Source organism: Apus apus, chromosome 24 (genome assembly GCF_020740795.1).
Source record: "Apus apus isolate bApuApu2 chromosome 24, bApuApu2.pri.cur, whole genome shotgun sequence".
NCBI lineage: Eukaryota > Metazoa > Chordata > Aves > Apodiformes > Apodidae > Apus > Apus apus.
In genome coordinates this window covers 4,284,308-4,300,523 of record NC_067305.1, presented here as the reverse complement: position 1 = coordinate 4,300,523, position 16,216 = coordinate 4,284,308, and the positions used below count along the sequence as shown (strand labels likewise).

Here is a 16,216-nt window from a genome sequence, read left to right as displayed (position 1 = left end):
CATTACAAAAGGCTCCAGGGAGACCTCATAGCAGCCTTGCAGTGCCTGGAGGGGCTCCAGGAAAGCTGGGGAAGGACTTCTGACAAGGGCAGGGAGTGATGGGACAATGGGAGATGGATTAAAACTGGAGGAAGTGAGATTTAGGTTGGATATGAGGAGGAAATTCTGGAGTGTGAGGGTGGGGAGACCCTGGAACAGGCTGCCCAGGGAAGCTGTGGCTGCCCCATCCCTGGCAGTGTTGAAGGGCAGGTTGGATGGGGCTTGGAGCAACCTGGGCTGGTGGGAGGTGTCCCTGCCCATGCAGGGGGGTTGGAACTAGATGATCTTTAAAGTCCCTTCCAACCCAAACCATCCCATGATTCTATGCTAACAGACTGAATATTTAACAGTTCTGTCTGTTGTGAAAACAGAGATAATTAAACACTACCAATACATTTATAATGGACTTCAGAAGAATCAAAATGTAACCCAGATATCTGAACATGTCATCTCCAGCATTCCCTGGAGCTCTGAACACACAGCTGTCTGCAAAGACTGTGAGAAACTTACTGTAACAGATTCCTCCATGTCCTTCTTGTTGAGCAGCGCGTGGTTAATCCGCAGGACAATCCAATCAAACAGGGCACTGTACAAGGACTTTGCCATGGAATCCCGAGCTGTTATTGCCTGCAGAGGAAACAACATTCAGAACTTGACTAAAAGCATTTCTCTTTCAAACCAGTGCCACTCAAAGGTTACAATCCTCACAAAGGCAAATAAAACCAAGGTTTTCCTTCAGGGCTAGCTTCTCATGTTCCAGGCATCCCTCACTAGATGTGGAAATATACTGGATTTGTAGCCAGCAAAGCAAGTTGAATAATTTAAAACAATTCCACTGGTGGTTTTACTCACCTCATTGAGACTATATGGCAAAATAAGCTTATCATTAGCAGTCACAGTTTTTCTTTTTGTTAGCACTTCGACTAGAATCTCTCGTTTAACCTTCAAAGAAAACAAGAGCAAGAGTTACTGTCACTCTCTTAACTCCCCAGTGAATAATCTCATGACAACAGTTTCCTCAGAGAAGGCCAAGATCTTTAACAACAGCTACATTTATCATTCATTAATAGATTTGCAAGTTCTTCAACTTCTTTCAATTATTCTCAGATTAGATTCAGTCAGATGTTTCCCTGTGGTGGCAAAGGCCACATCCCCACTGAATTTATTCCTGTTTGGCTCTATGATTACTGAGTAATCAAATTTCACTTCCATGCTATGGGCTTTATTCCAACCCCAGCCCAAATAATTTCACTGATTTTGTCTGTTTCCCCTCCCATGAAATAAATGTTGTGGAAGTATCAAAAACCAGATCTAGAAATTGCAAGCTGAGTAATAAGATATTCAAGGATGATGCTGAGGTAGAGCATGACAAGCAGATCTATCCAACATTAGAGCTACAGAGAAATACTCTACTTTCAAAAGCTGGGAAAGAATGTCCAACACTTCAGGAGGTCCTACTTCCAACCCTTCATCACGACCTGTAGCTTTCTTCTTGTATGTCACGTTGCCCAAATAAAGAATAGCTGAGAGCACTGAAAAAATCCTAAGAAAGAAAAATTGAATTTTATAAGAATTTTTCTTATGAGTTCACGATAACAGTTTAACAGACTTAATTCTACTAGACGATTTGTCCATAAGCCCTCAAATCCTCAGCTCCCTTTGCTTCCTACTAGACAGAAGGGGATCCCAACACATAGGCAGTTTACTCCAAGTCATGACCAGTAACCAGCTGTCATAACCAAAGCTTAAGGGATTCTACATACTGCTTTTTTGTTGCTGAAAGGAAGCCAACCATCTCCATGGCTTGTTTTAATCTCTCAAAGTCGTGTCGAAGATCTTCCCCATCTTCAATTTTCAAGTTATGCTGTGAAGAAAGAGCCATCATGAAAGGCAAAGAAGGAAGCCCACACATGACAAGAAAACAAGTCTGTTCTGCTTTCTTTCATCTCTAGCACAACAGACAGACATTCATCCCTGCATTGCTAAATCCCTGCCACCCATTACCTGGTTGAGGTAGAAATAATCTTCAGGTTGCTTGAGGTGAAATTCTTTCCGCTCTTCCTCACTGACTCCAAGTAGCAGATAATAAAAGACATGGTAGTTCCTACAAAGTCAATACATTTCTCTTTAATGAAAACACTATGTCTCTCTTATTCTATATACTTCAGATGCTTTTAAGCACCTGCACTGATTATAATGGAGTTAGTAAACTGTATTAATGTCTTACCTTTCATCTTTTTCATGAGAAACCAGACGAGATTTTTCAAGCAGGTATTTTTCGACCACAGCCCTAAAGAGCCACCAAACAATGAAAAAAGCATGAGAGCAAAAGAAAAGACCTCACAAAACATCAGAAAGCAACTGCTAAGAGAACCTGAATAATGAAATCTGCAATAAAATATACAAGAGAGTAGCTTAGTCACTATCTTAAAAGAGAAGTTTCAATATGCACTTAATCGGACAAAGAGAAATACCCAAGAAACAATCTTCAGGGCTTGGTTTTAAGACGTAACTGGCAAAAGGAAAGCCCTCATGGTCTGACAAAGGTATCTCCTCAGTGATAATCTGAACTCCTTGACACGTGAGACATGAGTATAATGAGGCCAAAGTTGGAGCAGCTTTTTCTCCTACTGAACACAAAACAAAGGTATTCAAATAGTACCAGTCTGACCCTACTTACCCGCGGACAATACCGTTCTCTAAATAGTTAACTTGAATAAACTTTCCAAAACGACTGGAGTTATTGTTATGTGCTGTTTTTGCATTCCCAAATGCCTGTAATAAAGCAAAATGAGTTAATATTCAATCAAACACAACATGCCAACACAGATTTTCAAGCTCTTCTGTTCATTCTTCAGCCTCCTGTTAGCTCGTGACACACACTTGAAATACTGAGGAACTGGCAGCATACAGAGTCCAACGAGGCAGCTTAGGAAACCTCCACAGATCTAGATACATTTATTATTTGCCTCATGCAATAATATTTGAGGGATCGAAGGAGGGAAAGAATACATTTAAATATTTCTCAGAGTCCAGGAAAGCTTATCATGGCTAGAGAGCACAAATTGGCCTCAATCACTAACAGTTATGACTTCAGAAAGAATACTCAGGAGGGAGAAGACAGCACAATGACCATGACAATGTGTCTCCTGTAGAAAAGCCACAAACCATGTCTGATTTCCTAACCTGTTGCTCCCACTCAACATTTTCACAACAAACAACTTTTCTTTAAACAAGAACAGAAGGTTAAGATCTCATCTGTAAAGGTAGCCTATCGATTTTCAGAGTTGTATATTCAAAAACCAGGAAAAAGACAAACAGAAAAACCTTAGTTTACAGAACCAGGTCACATTCATGGGCTGGTGGGGCTGTTTAGTCTGAAGAAAAGGAGTCTGAGGGGAGATCACATTGCCCTCAACAGCTACTTGAAAGGACTCTGGTAAAGAGGCAGATGCTGGTCTCTTCTCACAAGCAGCTCGTGATAGAACAAGAAGGAATGGCCTCAAGCTGCAACAGGGGAGGTTTAGACCAGACATTAGGAAGAACTTTTTCCCTGAAAGGGTTGTCAGACATTGGAACAGGCTGCCCAGGGAGGTGGCTGAGTCACCACCCCAGGATGTGTTTAAAAGTTGTCTAGATGTGGTGCTTGGGGATCTGGCTCAGTGCTGGGCTTGGGAAAGTAGGGTTGGATTTGATCATCTTAAAGATCTTTTCCAACCTAAATGATTCTGTGATTCCATGGAAGGAAAAAAACAAAACAACCAGGCATGAGGCAAATTCTAAATGTGTATCTTTAATATTTCTCTATCATGAGCCTTTTGATCATTGCTAGTACACACGTAACACAGAGTAGGCTTTACATAAGCCACACTTAAGAACTTCAAACATAACTTCTTACTGGAATTCCAGAGGAATTAGTGACTGGGAATGTCCTTAATTTTATAAACAGTGTTCTTAGGTTAAGAGAAACTTGTCATCCTTCTAACATGCAGGAGGCATCAGCATGTAGAGAAGAAACCCTGTGTAAAAGGCAATTGCTTGGAAAAATACACTGCTCAGTGCAGACCAGCACCTCCTGCCACAGACACTTCCTCTTAAAGCTCCAAGCAATTCAAGCCTCCATGAGGAAATCCATCTCCCCTAACACAGAGCACTTGTGGGATGGTATCACAAAATGCCACCCTCTTCCTCCTGACACATCCGGAGAGTGATGGACACTTGAATTCTGAACACAACATAGAACCAAACTGTTTACCCATTAAGCTGCCCAATGGGGTGTATATCCCAGAGGAGCATTGTCTTCATGACAGTCACTGTCTCTATATTGAAACTGTTCCCTTCTCTTTTTATTGTTTTCCAAGCAACCTGCAGGGCTGCAGCTGCACTGCAGCCTGGCACCTGGATCACTGTTTCCAACACAGGTTCTCAAAGCTTTCTCACAAGCAGATTTCTCCTGCCAGCTGCCCAGCCTTCAGAGAACCCCAGAAACTTCTATAAACTGGGAGAACGTCCATAATCCTTCAGACAATCGTTATTTCTCACCTCATAAGCTACAGGAGCTCCTCCTGTGCAGGGGGAAAACCCATGGGGTGATTCTGCTGTAACTGCAGAAAAGTCACCAGGTTTCTAAGGAGGAAGGATCTATGACCAGCAGTGCTCATTGATGACTTCTAATTTCTAGACACCATGTTCCATGTGCCTCCCCAGTCAAATTTTTCAAAGCAAGCACTGATGAGAGTCATCAATATTTTTGTTGTAGCTACTATCCAACAGGTTATCACCCAGATTAATTTTTAGAGCCTATTTTACAGACACATGCATATTAATGCTTCCATACAAACCAGGTTACTCCTTAAACTTACTGAATACCACCAAACCAGACGTGGAAGTCCAGCACCATCAGCACAGCAAATTGTCTGCTTCATCAATTCAAAGCCCTGCTCCTCCCATCACCAGTGGCTCAGCTGCTGCTCTCTGAGTCACACCATCCAACTTCTCAGCCAATGTCTCAAGACATTTGTGGCACTGAACTTTGCCAGCCTGCAGAACAGCGGACTTGCCAATTGATTCCAGCAAAACCTCCTTTTAAAACATTCTCTAACTTCAGCCATCAGTTAATTATCAGTTCACTAGTTATACTTAAGAAACCAAAACACAATACAGCTAAATTTGCCACATTATTTTTTTTATGATGAATATTTTGGCATTATAGAGTTAAGAAATCCCAAACCCAAGCTTCCTGAAAAACTTTTCTTAGTGATTACTCATGTAAGCAATGAATACAGTTTAAAACTGAAGGCTCTTATGATCTCATGTGTCTGGTATTTAGTTAAAGCATAAAGCAAATTCTTAAAAGCTGATCTAATATTATCAGTTTTTAGGAAAGTTTTCATGTGCTGAATGGTTTTTCTCATAGGAGCCTTTGACATCTACAACTTTTTAAGGAACATTCCAAGTCACTTAACATTTAGAATGGGAATTTTTTGGGGGTAACATTTAACTTTACACTCCAATCACTGCTGCTATTCTTCAATAGACATTGACAAGTTAACTCTACAAGTGACATTCCTGCCTAAAATCATAAAAGTGCAAAATCTAAAATAAGTATTTTGGTATTGAGCAGTACAATATCTTCAACCCACTGTAGCTTTATCCTACAGAAAAAGGATTACAGATGAAATTAAGCTGCCTTATCTAGCCACTGCTCTGCATGGAAAGCATCTTTCACAGATAATTCCAGCCAGACACTCTATACACAGCCCAAATTCAACTGAAATATCTCCCTAATTTGCCTCTACAGAAAGCCACCTACACCTTTACAAAACACATTCAGAAGGTTTGAGGGGACAAGAGGCAATTTCAGCTAAAGAGGAATCATGATTTACTTAAGCAAACCCATTTACTGTTTTCCCTTGTGAGCCCATGAGGAGACAGATGAAAACGAAAAACTACAGCTAAACCTCTCCAGTGCAGTGCACTAGCTACACAAAAAGAGATTGAGTCAAAAATAGTGACCAAGGCCAGCAGGAATTGGGAGTTGGGAGTGCCTATTCTGGGAGGCAGGAAGTCATCCAACCCATCCTCTTACCTTGGAATGCAAGAGACAAACTCGAGTCTGCTGCTCCAAACTCCTACAACAGTAACAGCTTTGAAAGCAGTCAGAAAAAAGGCCAAACTCTCCTTTTCTTTGCTGTAAAAAGAAACCTCCAAACCATACACATGCTCCTATCATCTACCAGAAGAACCCTACACCTAAAACCTCATTTAATTCTTTCACAAGAATTGCCAAAATCTGAAAAAGCCATCGGAGTTTATGTAAACCACTCCAACCCATGGCAGAACCACCACTGCACAGACCAACCTTCTCAGGTGCCAAATGACACCAAAGACTCAAACTCCAAGGAAGAGGAAATGGCTGCTTCAGAATTGAAGGCAGCTTAGCAGTGCTCCTCATGCTGCAAAACCTCCATTCATTAACACAGAAGTTGTAGTGTTCAGGGTAATTTTGCAACTCTGCAAGCTGGATGATGTCCTGGGGAAGTCAAAGCAATCCACATGACAAGACTGTGGAAGAACAAGGTGATTTTTCCCCAGGAGATGTGTGCAGCAGGGAGAAGTATGCAAAACTACCTAAAAAACCCCTAGTAACATCCAACCAAATGGAAAAAGGAAGTTCCATTCTTCCTCTGATCATGATTCTTAAAACAAACACATGCAGATAATAGCTTCAAAACAACTACTTTCCCTCAAATAGAACAGACTAGACTTGCTAACTACATATGCAGACTTCCATGGCAAACACAAATGAAAACCAGAGCTGAAGCACCACTCAGTTTAAGTCCATCTTATACCAAAACCACAAGCACAATGGGGCTGTAATAAAGAAAACAGCTGACAACAAATTGCTTCACTCTGTTTTCCACAGTAAAGCATAAAAGTTTCCTTTCTACAATGAAATCTAACCACCCTTTTAATATGCTGAGTTCTGGAAAATCTCATCCCTCCACCCACCTGCTTGTGCTGTGGATATTAATCGATATTTACAACTGCTTTCCTTAGAAGGCCACTTAATAAATGCTTCCTGTTGGACCTTGCATTTTATTTGAGCTTTAATTCTTTTCAAAGAGTGGATCTGTGCCATCAGGAAATCTTCAAGAACACATCCCAATGGCAACCCCAGTATTTCCATCTGTCCCAATGTTCCTCAGCCTCCACTTCAGAAGTAAATGAACTTTCAGCACACTAAGCAAGTAACTTCTGTAATAAATCCTGGACACTGAGGCTTAGAATTTAACAACAGCCAGCCAAACAGGAGCTTTGCTGCCAGAAGAGGAAGCTCCAATTCCCTCTTATTATCTTGCCACGTGCTCCTGTCCCCTCCCTCAATTTGCTGCCACTTTACTAAATTAATTGGCTTGAAGAACCTGCTCACTTTACTTCAGCTCTCCAAAACAAGTTTAGAGCCTTAGACTGATTGACCTGTGCCCTTTATATCTGAAACAGGTGTTTTAAGACATTTTTTCCCTGAAGACAGGAAAATACAAATTTCTTGGAAACTTCTTCAGTGAGTAGGGAGAGGTTAATTATCTCGTTCAAGACTATAAAATATATATAAAGGTTTGACTCACTATTCCAAACTTGACCCAAGTAATATTTCCCAAATGTAACTTTTTTCTTAGGATTTCAACCATAACTGAACTGAACTCAGCAGGCAAAACTCCAAGCCAGGGAGCTATACTTTAATCACTAAATTTAGAAGAGGATAAAGGAGTATCTTAAAACAGAGCCTATCTTTATCTTCCTACCAGTTTTAAAGAAACTGCCCTTCACTAAAGATGATCTATGTTAGCCTGGAGAAACAATTAAGAGAAAAAATCATCTGAGGCAACTGTGTGGCTCGTGAACTGTTAAAAACCAGCTCAAAACAGCTTCAGGCTGTGCTGCAGCCCCTCTGTCCTGGGGAGCAAGCCAGCCTTTCTGATTCTTTTTCTCTAGAAAGCTGCAAGCAGTGCCAAACCTAACCAGAAGCAGTGCACGTTACCTCTGCTTATTGGATCCTCAACAAAGAATCCTACAAACAGCTCAGACTCTGGTGCCAAGATTGAGCAAGAAGCATCTGAGGATCAGAGACAAACCCCTGACCAGCTCTCCTTTCACTAGTGCACGTGACAGCAACTGTGCTAGTGCCACATTTTTGACCACTCTGTCTCAGTATCATGTACTTAATTTCTCCATTGTTTGAGAAGGTAGTAACTAGCAACTATTAAGGTCAAATCTCCTTTCATAGCACAGCTATAACTCCCTTCTTCAAAGTCTAGAAATTATGAACAAGGAGTTAAGATATCAACAATATTAAAACATTGACAATAGTTTATCTTCAAGGTCAGGTTGGACGGGAATTGAAGCAACCTCCCCTAGTGGGAGGTGTCCCTGCCCATGCAGGAGGGTTGGAACTAGATGATCTTGAAGGTCCCTTCTAACCCAAACCATTCCATGATTCTACTATGATCTTCAAATTATTTACATATTTGAACAGAGATTAGTTAGCCAACACAGAAACAGAGTTTGGTAAGAAATGTGTCCAAGTTCACTAAGTATGTGATGATAAAATTATAAACGATCTCCATACCATGCTGACAGTGCTCACCTCTCTGTGCAGCAGAGGTGCTCTGTGGTTGTTTTAACTCCTTGAACTTTTACAGAAGGTCAGCCTGTAAGGACACATCTTACTTAGGTGACAGGAATATAAGAGGTCACTAAAAAGGAGAAGTTCTGAGCCAAAATGCAACCATCTTCTGCATCATATGAGTCAGGGAAACAGATTTCAGTCAAGAGTACATTTTCACATTTCAGGAGAACTTAGAATAAAGCTTCAAAATTACAGAGAACATTCTAAAACAGTTTAGGCACAGTTCAAAACTGATCATGCAAAAAATCCCCTGAAACACCCATTTAAGAAAAACTCCCTTTTACCACCACTTCAGTTCCCTTAAGTAAAAACCCAAAATGAGTCACCACAGTTGGATTCAGAAGTGGCTAACTCTAGCAGAAGAGTTTGTCATCAGGTTAACTTCCACAAAGAATGGGAAGTTTTCCCTGCATTCCTCTCCAAGACCAAGATTTTATTTGGGTTTGTTTTTTTAAATTACACTTGGTGACTGGAATTGAACACAAGCATCCATACTGGGAAACATGGAAGCCTCACTGTCCAATGAATGTGCTCGCAAAATATCCAAAGTAGGACAGATTTATTTTACTTCTCTAGGTTCTAAACCTACCATAGCATCACTTTTTGACATGCACAGAAGTTATGTGAACAGAGAAGTACATTTCCACTACCTGAAATAGGCTTGTACCAAAATCACAGGCACCCCAGTGATGTGTTTCAACATGGAAAAATCTCAGTCTCTGCAAGTTTCAAAAAGGTTCCTTCCTTTATAATTTCAATTCCATTAAGAATACTTTTAATACAAAAACATATATTCAATTCCAAAAGGCATTTTAGGATTCAGATGTTCCAACATTTTTATATTTAGTTGTCATAAACCCCTTTACCTTTTGCAATATTTGGGAGGACAAGTTTACACTGAATCAATCTGCAACTGACAAACACCATCGAGAAGCAGAGCAAGAGGCTTCCCTGAGAATTTCAGAAGAGCCTCACATTTCAGACAACGAGTCCTCTCAACAGTCATATTAGAATCCATTTGGCAAGTGTGCAAGTTTTCAATCAGTCATCATATTTCTAGTTAGCAAGACTATCTTCTCATTAAATGTGTTACTAAATGCACAGGGGAAGTCTGAAGAAGTCACAGTGCTTATGTCAACCAATCTTACTGGAGAAAAATCACAAATGTCTCTTCATGAGCATTCCCAGACACACACAACATGTACCTGTGACTCCCTAACTATTAATTTTTGTTTTCAATCTAGGGATACTGTGCATTTCTCACTCAATGGACAAACCACAACATGAGATGTTACATCTCCAGCTGGTTTCACACAGCTGCATCATGTCTGGCAGACTAGAGTCAGAAAGAGTTAATTTTATCAAAGGCAGAAAGATCAGCTGATCAAACAGTGCTTTCCACAGTGACCCCTTCCTGTTTTCTGTTTAGAACTGCAAACTTGAACTCCAGCAACCAACAAACCTCAAGCAATTTTACTTCTTCTTTCAAGCAGCAGAAAGCAAAGCAAAAAAAGAACTTGCGTATTTTCCTAATTCTTCACCAAAAAATTTGCAAATCACACTTCAAAATGTAATATATCCCATAGTTTAACTTCACTGCTTTTTCACATTTTATCTAAAATACTAAAAAAAGTTTGTGTGTGTTTGTTTTTTTTAAAGAAAACTGTTGTTACATCTGAGAATATTTAAACCTAAGTATTACAAGGGCTGTGTTAAAATTCCTTGCTGTTGACAATTTCATTACAGGTGATCATTACATCCACCCGAGGCTGCAGAGTTTCTCCTCTCAGATGAGAGAGCAGGAAAGAGAGGCTGAAGTTTAAAAGATCAGTTAAAGTTTGTCCTGCTGTTACTTAATGCAAGACCAGCTGTACCCTCTCCTTCTCACGTGCCTAGTTTTGCTTTCTGTTGGAAACACTGCAGTAATAAAAAGCCAAAACCAACAGACACCTTCTTCCCAGCTACCAACATTGCTCTCTTCAAAACAAACAATTGTAGAAAGGAAATAACTCCCTCAAAAATGAGTTCATAAAAATGCTACAGGACAGGCTCACACACAGGCACGAGTACATTGAGCGGTCACTGTTTCAGCAGAACAACATTGTTTTATGAAAACATTCACTTACAATTTGATTCAAATGCCATCAAAACTTTAAGGTGGAAAAACACAGGTAACCTCTGTCACAGAATATTAGTGTTTAGTGGTGGAAAGTTCAGTCAAACAAAGTAAAGCAACAGGAAGTCAACTGAACGGAAGAATGAATTAAGGAAAATCAATTAGAAGCAGTTGAGCAACACAGCCAAACACCAAGGCAGACCAGAGATATTTCAATCTTAAACCAAGCAGGTGATTCTCAGAAGTTACGCTCAACAGCAGTGATTTGAAGTTGTCAAGAAACTATTTTCACAGAAGGCAATTTTAGCATAAATTTACCTCCAGAACTGGTCCAGCTCCTAGAATAGTTCTCTCCACACCACTTGCGTACCCTTTCTGGCTCAGCGCCGTGAGGCAGTGAATTAAAAAGTTTGTGCTTTGGGTTTTCCCAGACCCACTTTCACCTGATATAACGATGCACTGATTAACATGTTTTTTAAGCATTGTGTGATAAGCCACATCAGCAATGGCAAAAATGTGAGGTTCCAGCTTCCCAAGCTGATGATTCTCATACATCTTGACATATTTGGGATTATAAATGGGCAGGAACTTGAAGGGGTTAATTGCAATCAGAATACTTCCTGCATAGGTATAAATTTTGTGTTTCAGGAAGCGGCATTTGAGATTCTCCAGGAGCGTTGTCTCCGTTAAGTTGGGAAGATTGCACAAGTCATCAAAGTCCTCCTGATGCCATGGAAGAAAACCCCTTTCGACCAACCGCCGAGCATCTGTCTCCTTGGAAACCAACTGCATCTGGACATACTTGATGGTCCCATCAGTGTTCCTTTCTTGCAAAAGAAAATAGTACCCATCCTTTTGAGGATGCTCATCCTGAGCGCGACGAGGCCAAAGTAACACCCTGTGAACAGGGGAATCATTTATATCAAGTACCCATTCTTCACCACCTGATTCTTTCACCTCCACAAGCACATAATGTTTTGAGACATCCAAGTTTAAGATATTAATCACATCCTTGATGACATCTGAAGATGTGCTGTCCTTGGTTGCTGTCACTTTGCAGCAGGGAGCACTTTCTGTTGAGAGTTGGGGGTAAATATGAAGATTATAGGCTGTCTTTGCCTGGCAAACTGCACTGTCAGCATCTTTTAAACTCATTCTGTCCCCAGATGGGCTTCAGTCTTCCACCCCTGCTTAATGTGCAGTGCCCATTGTCTGAAAGAAAACAGATCAAAGTCAGGTGTTAAAAAAATGTGTACAAGTATTAAGGCAAGGTATTATTTTCAAGGAAGAGTAGAATGAAGTTATTAAATCATCAAATTATTAAAGAACAAATGCATTATCCATGCATATCAGTGATATTTCAAACAGTTTGCTTAGCCTATCTCATGCATGCAGAGCTGCCACAGTATCTATCCTCCTCTCACATTCCTTCTGTTCCCACGCCATCCCTCCCTCCCTGCTATGGCAGCACAAGCATTGATACAGCCATAAAGCAAACTGAACCGGGACAACCACCCAAATTAAAACTTCCTTGTTTCCCAAGGTTAGTTTTAGTAATTTCCCTGACCTGGTTCACTGTATGGCTAGGCAAACATTCACTCATCCTCCCACGTAAACCCTCCCGTAAAGCTGCACAAGCAGCTTGAGATAGAAGCAGGGTTTGATCACTTCTTAAAACCAGGCTGATGGTCATATCCACACCTTATCCTCATTTCCCCAGGCTGACCTGTTTTCCTGAAAGGTACAAGACAGGCACAGTATCTACCCCACTCAGCTCTAAGGAAACAGTGCCCGTAGCTGACCAGTGCAAATGCTGCTGCTGATTCCTCCTAACCCTGCACACCATGGTGATTTCTTGAACATGCATCATTTGCCCAGACAAGAGGCTGCTAATTTCACTTGAGCGAACCACTTCCTTGCCACAGAAAGGTCTGAATGTGCCTTTTATCTTCCATTTTAGGAGGCAAAGTGAAATTACTCTTATTGCAACTACTTTTCAGTTCAGCTAACAAGACCTCAAACAATCCACTTCACTCACAAGCCCTTACCCTATCACATCAACCCTTTTCCTCACTGGATTTCAGGAACCTCATGCATGAGTCTCCACAAATCATTAATTCTGATTGTTTTTTCCTCCTTTCACCCCCATGCAGACCAGCAATCTAACTTGAGCCTCACAGAAGTCAACTTCCTCCTTACTACCAAATTAAAAGCCTCTAGACTTAGTAACATCCTGTGCCTTTGCCAGCAATTTTTCAACTGCAATTTGGTAGACCTAGATCACCAGGACTAGGTTTGCTTACCCTGCTTTAATTCAACAGCTTATTAGCTTATCAATGGCAGCAAAAGGGGAAGGATAATTAAGTACCCTCTTCGTTTTAACAGTCTGTAAAACTTCACACCCAGAATATCAGACCAATTTTTGTTTCCAGAATGAAGTGTACCAATGATACACTTACATGCTGAATATATATTAATAAAAGAGGCAAAGAAATACCAAAGAAGTTCCTTTTTGCCACTAAACAGCTGCAGAGGAACTTGCATAAGGCCACAAAGAGCAATCATTTCAAATGAAAATCAGTGGAGTTGGAAGTATTTAGCTGCCACTTCCACTGCAAGCCATGAATCACTTCACAGAAACATATGACAGTTCTGCCTCAGGAGGCCTCAGAGTGGAGAGCTGTGCTGTAAGGAAACTCTGAGTACCAAGCTTACAGGAGACATTATTATGCAAAAGCTGGATCATTTCCGTGGATACTCATCAAAAGAAAGGCTGAGCAAGCCACACACACCAAGACAGACCACAACACATCTCTGGTCAAGCTCTATGAACCCTCCAAGAATAGGGATTTTTCCCCACTAAACTGAATTCTTCATTCATTAAGCTTATTGCAAGAGCTTGGTCATACAGAAAGATGGACCAGCGTGTTCAAAGTCCCCTCTCCATTTCCTGTAATTATCACTGACCAGTGGCTGATAAGGCTGAAGTACCTTTGAAGTAATTATGCAAGATGCAAGTGTAAAACATTCTTAATCTATAGAAGTTCAAAAATCTGAACACCCAGCAGAATCTACAGTAGCCTGCTGCTCACGGGGAAGATGAGCCTGGAGCACAGACAGCAAAAGAGAACAACAGTAACCATTTTTGTCTCAAGTTAGCCAGCCAGTGCAAGGGAGACAGCCTTGTGCAGACTTCCTTTTTTCCCCCCATAGCAATTAGTTTCACACACACAGTCTGGTCTGATAGAGGAAGTCCCTCAGTGAGCATTTTCACCAAAACAGCACCCTAAGAGCCATGGCACCGACGTTTTGGCTACAAGAACTGAACCTGGGTGCTGACCTCTGACTTCACCAGCACACATTTCCTAACCTCATCTCATGTCAGCTACCAAGATATATCCGGTCCATTGCTCAAGACTCCCAGATCACACTTTTCAAAGAAGAAACCTGAACACAGATGGCCTCTTTTCTACACATGAAAACCCCAGACCTGCTACAAAAGCAGCAGTGCCATAGCTGGTACTGTGTGCTCAGGTGTGCAGGACTGAAACACTAGAAAGAGAAAGTCCTCTCACCCTGAAGATGACAGATTTCTGACAATGCAACATGCAGGCAACAACCTTCATGTATTTATGCTACATCCAGATTTCTAAATCATGCAGCCATCATATAACTCGATGGAAGTTCAAGCAAGTAACCATTGCTCTACAGAAATGGTTTGGAAGATCATCTATCATAGGAAGAACTTGCTGAGGCAATTTCAATGCAGTCACATCAGCAGTAAGAAAACAGCACAACACTGCCCCAGTTTAAGCAGATTTGAAATCCAAACCCTGCTTGATTGCTTTCAACAGCACTGAACTTGAAGACTGTTCTTTCACTCAATAGCTTAAAACAGATATGATACTTTTTAATCATTTAATACTGACTGTGCAGCTTTAAAAAGCAAAAAATTCTCAAAGTCACTTAAGAAAGAGTACCACCTGTTTACTGTTAATTCTTTACAACTAATTCTGCTTTTGTTACCTATTTTTTTTTACCTCAAAATTCACTGCATGAGTCCCAGAAGAAGGAATATGATGCTTAAATTCTTCTAACCAAGAATGAGCATATCTAATATTACAAACAAGGGTTGGAGAAAAAGCTGCTGGTCTCCAACTGTTTGTGATTTTCTTAGAAAGCATATCAGATTTCTTAGATGATAATGCTGCTCTAAAAGAGTCAGACTTTGATACACCACTGACTTAATCTTGAACAACATTTCAAGCAATAAATTAGAACATAAAAAAAGAACATACACTGAACAGACTGTAAACTGGTTACCTAATGAGTCCCAGTGTTCAGCTAAGGAGAGGGTATCATGAAGTAACTGGAGGATTAGTTTCTAGTGAAGCTGGATTCCTGGCACCAAAGTAAACTGATAAAGGCTGTACCATGGAGAGATTTCAGAAGGCATTAGGCAATCAAACTGCTCGATCAGTTAAACAGTTCAGTGCTCTTGCAGCAAGAAAACAAATGCTAATTTCAGCTCAGTTTATATACATAAAACTTCAAATTTATCCAAGAAACAATCCACACCAGAGGGATGGAATAGGAGCTAACCTGAATGAGGCTGGAAAACCATGGCAGGTAATCATTTAAACATGGTTTTCTAACACAGCACACAGGCATGACAGGGCATGGAATTCCCAGATACACACCAAATGTTTAGTTAATTAGGGATCCCTTGTACCCAGAAGGTACTCGACCAATACTGCATTTAAAATGTATCCAAAATTCAATCAAGAAGCTAAGAACAGCAACAACAACCACAAAATCTGTTAGAAAATACCCCCTTCCAGCAAAATACTCCAGAAGCTTAGTCTATGAGAATCCCACGGAGGAGACTGGTATCAGTTTAAGTCCTTGCACAGGGAACTGGAGTTTGGTAACAACCACCAGTCTGGAGGACAAAACTGTAACACAAGCCAGTGGCTGGAATTCAAAGCTAGACAAACTCAGGCTGAGATTAGGACATAAATGTCACCAGAAGGTAACCCCACGCTGCAAAAACTTAACTCACACTAACAATGAGACCTGATTGCTAAAGTTCTTTCTAGAAAATCAGTCAATCCTCAGTCACAGATGTGCCTCTTGATTACCAAAGTTAATTAGGTACCACCCTCTCATTCACGTCAAGAGTTCTCTGAACAGATGATTACAATTCCTCCTAATTTTAAGATCTCTAATTAGTTAGAGAACTTTTAAGCATTTGAAAGATTTATTCTATGTCATTTGGAGCAAGGAAGCACAAGCCTGAATTCAGGTGCAGAGAATACTGGAAGAAAAAGGAAAAATACATGAGTAGAAGGTAATGAAACTAATTTGGTCAG

At 40.6% G+C, this 16,216-nt stretch overlaps 1 protein-coding gene across 9 annotated transcripts in view; it reads right to left on the bottom strand.

Moving 5' to 3' along the window:
• The window catches only part of MYO9B (myosin IXB), a 44,287-nt gene that overhangs the window by 22,279 nt on the left and 5,792 nt on the right, over positions 1–16,216 (bottom strand). For all 9 annotated transcript variants that reach the window (XM_051639371.1, XM_051639374.1, XM_051639376.1 and 6 more), the window contains exons 2-9: positions 11,163–12,056; positions 2,720–2,814; positions 2,267–2,329; positions 2,044–2,143; positions 1,803–1,903; positions 1,453–1,582; positions 892–981; positions 550–666 (exon numbers count right to left, since the gene is read on the bottom strand). In XM_051639371.1, coding sequence (XP_051495331.1) covers positions 550–666; positions 892–981; positions 1,453–1,582; positions 1,803–1,903; positions 2,044–2,143; positions 2,267–2,329; positions 2,720–2,814; positions 11,163–11,999 — 1,533 coding nt within the window. In that variant the 5' untranslated portion in view covers positions 12,000–12,056. The remainder of the gene's footprint in view (positions 1–549; positions 667–891; positions 982–1,452; positions 1,583–1,802; positions 1,904–2,043; positions 2,144–2,266; positions 2,330–2,719; positions 2,815–11,162; positions 12,057–16,216) is intronic.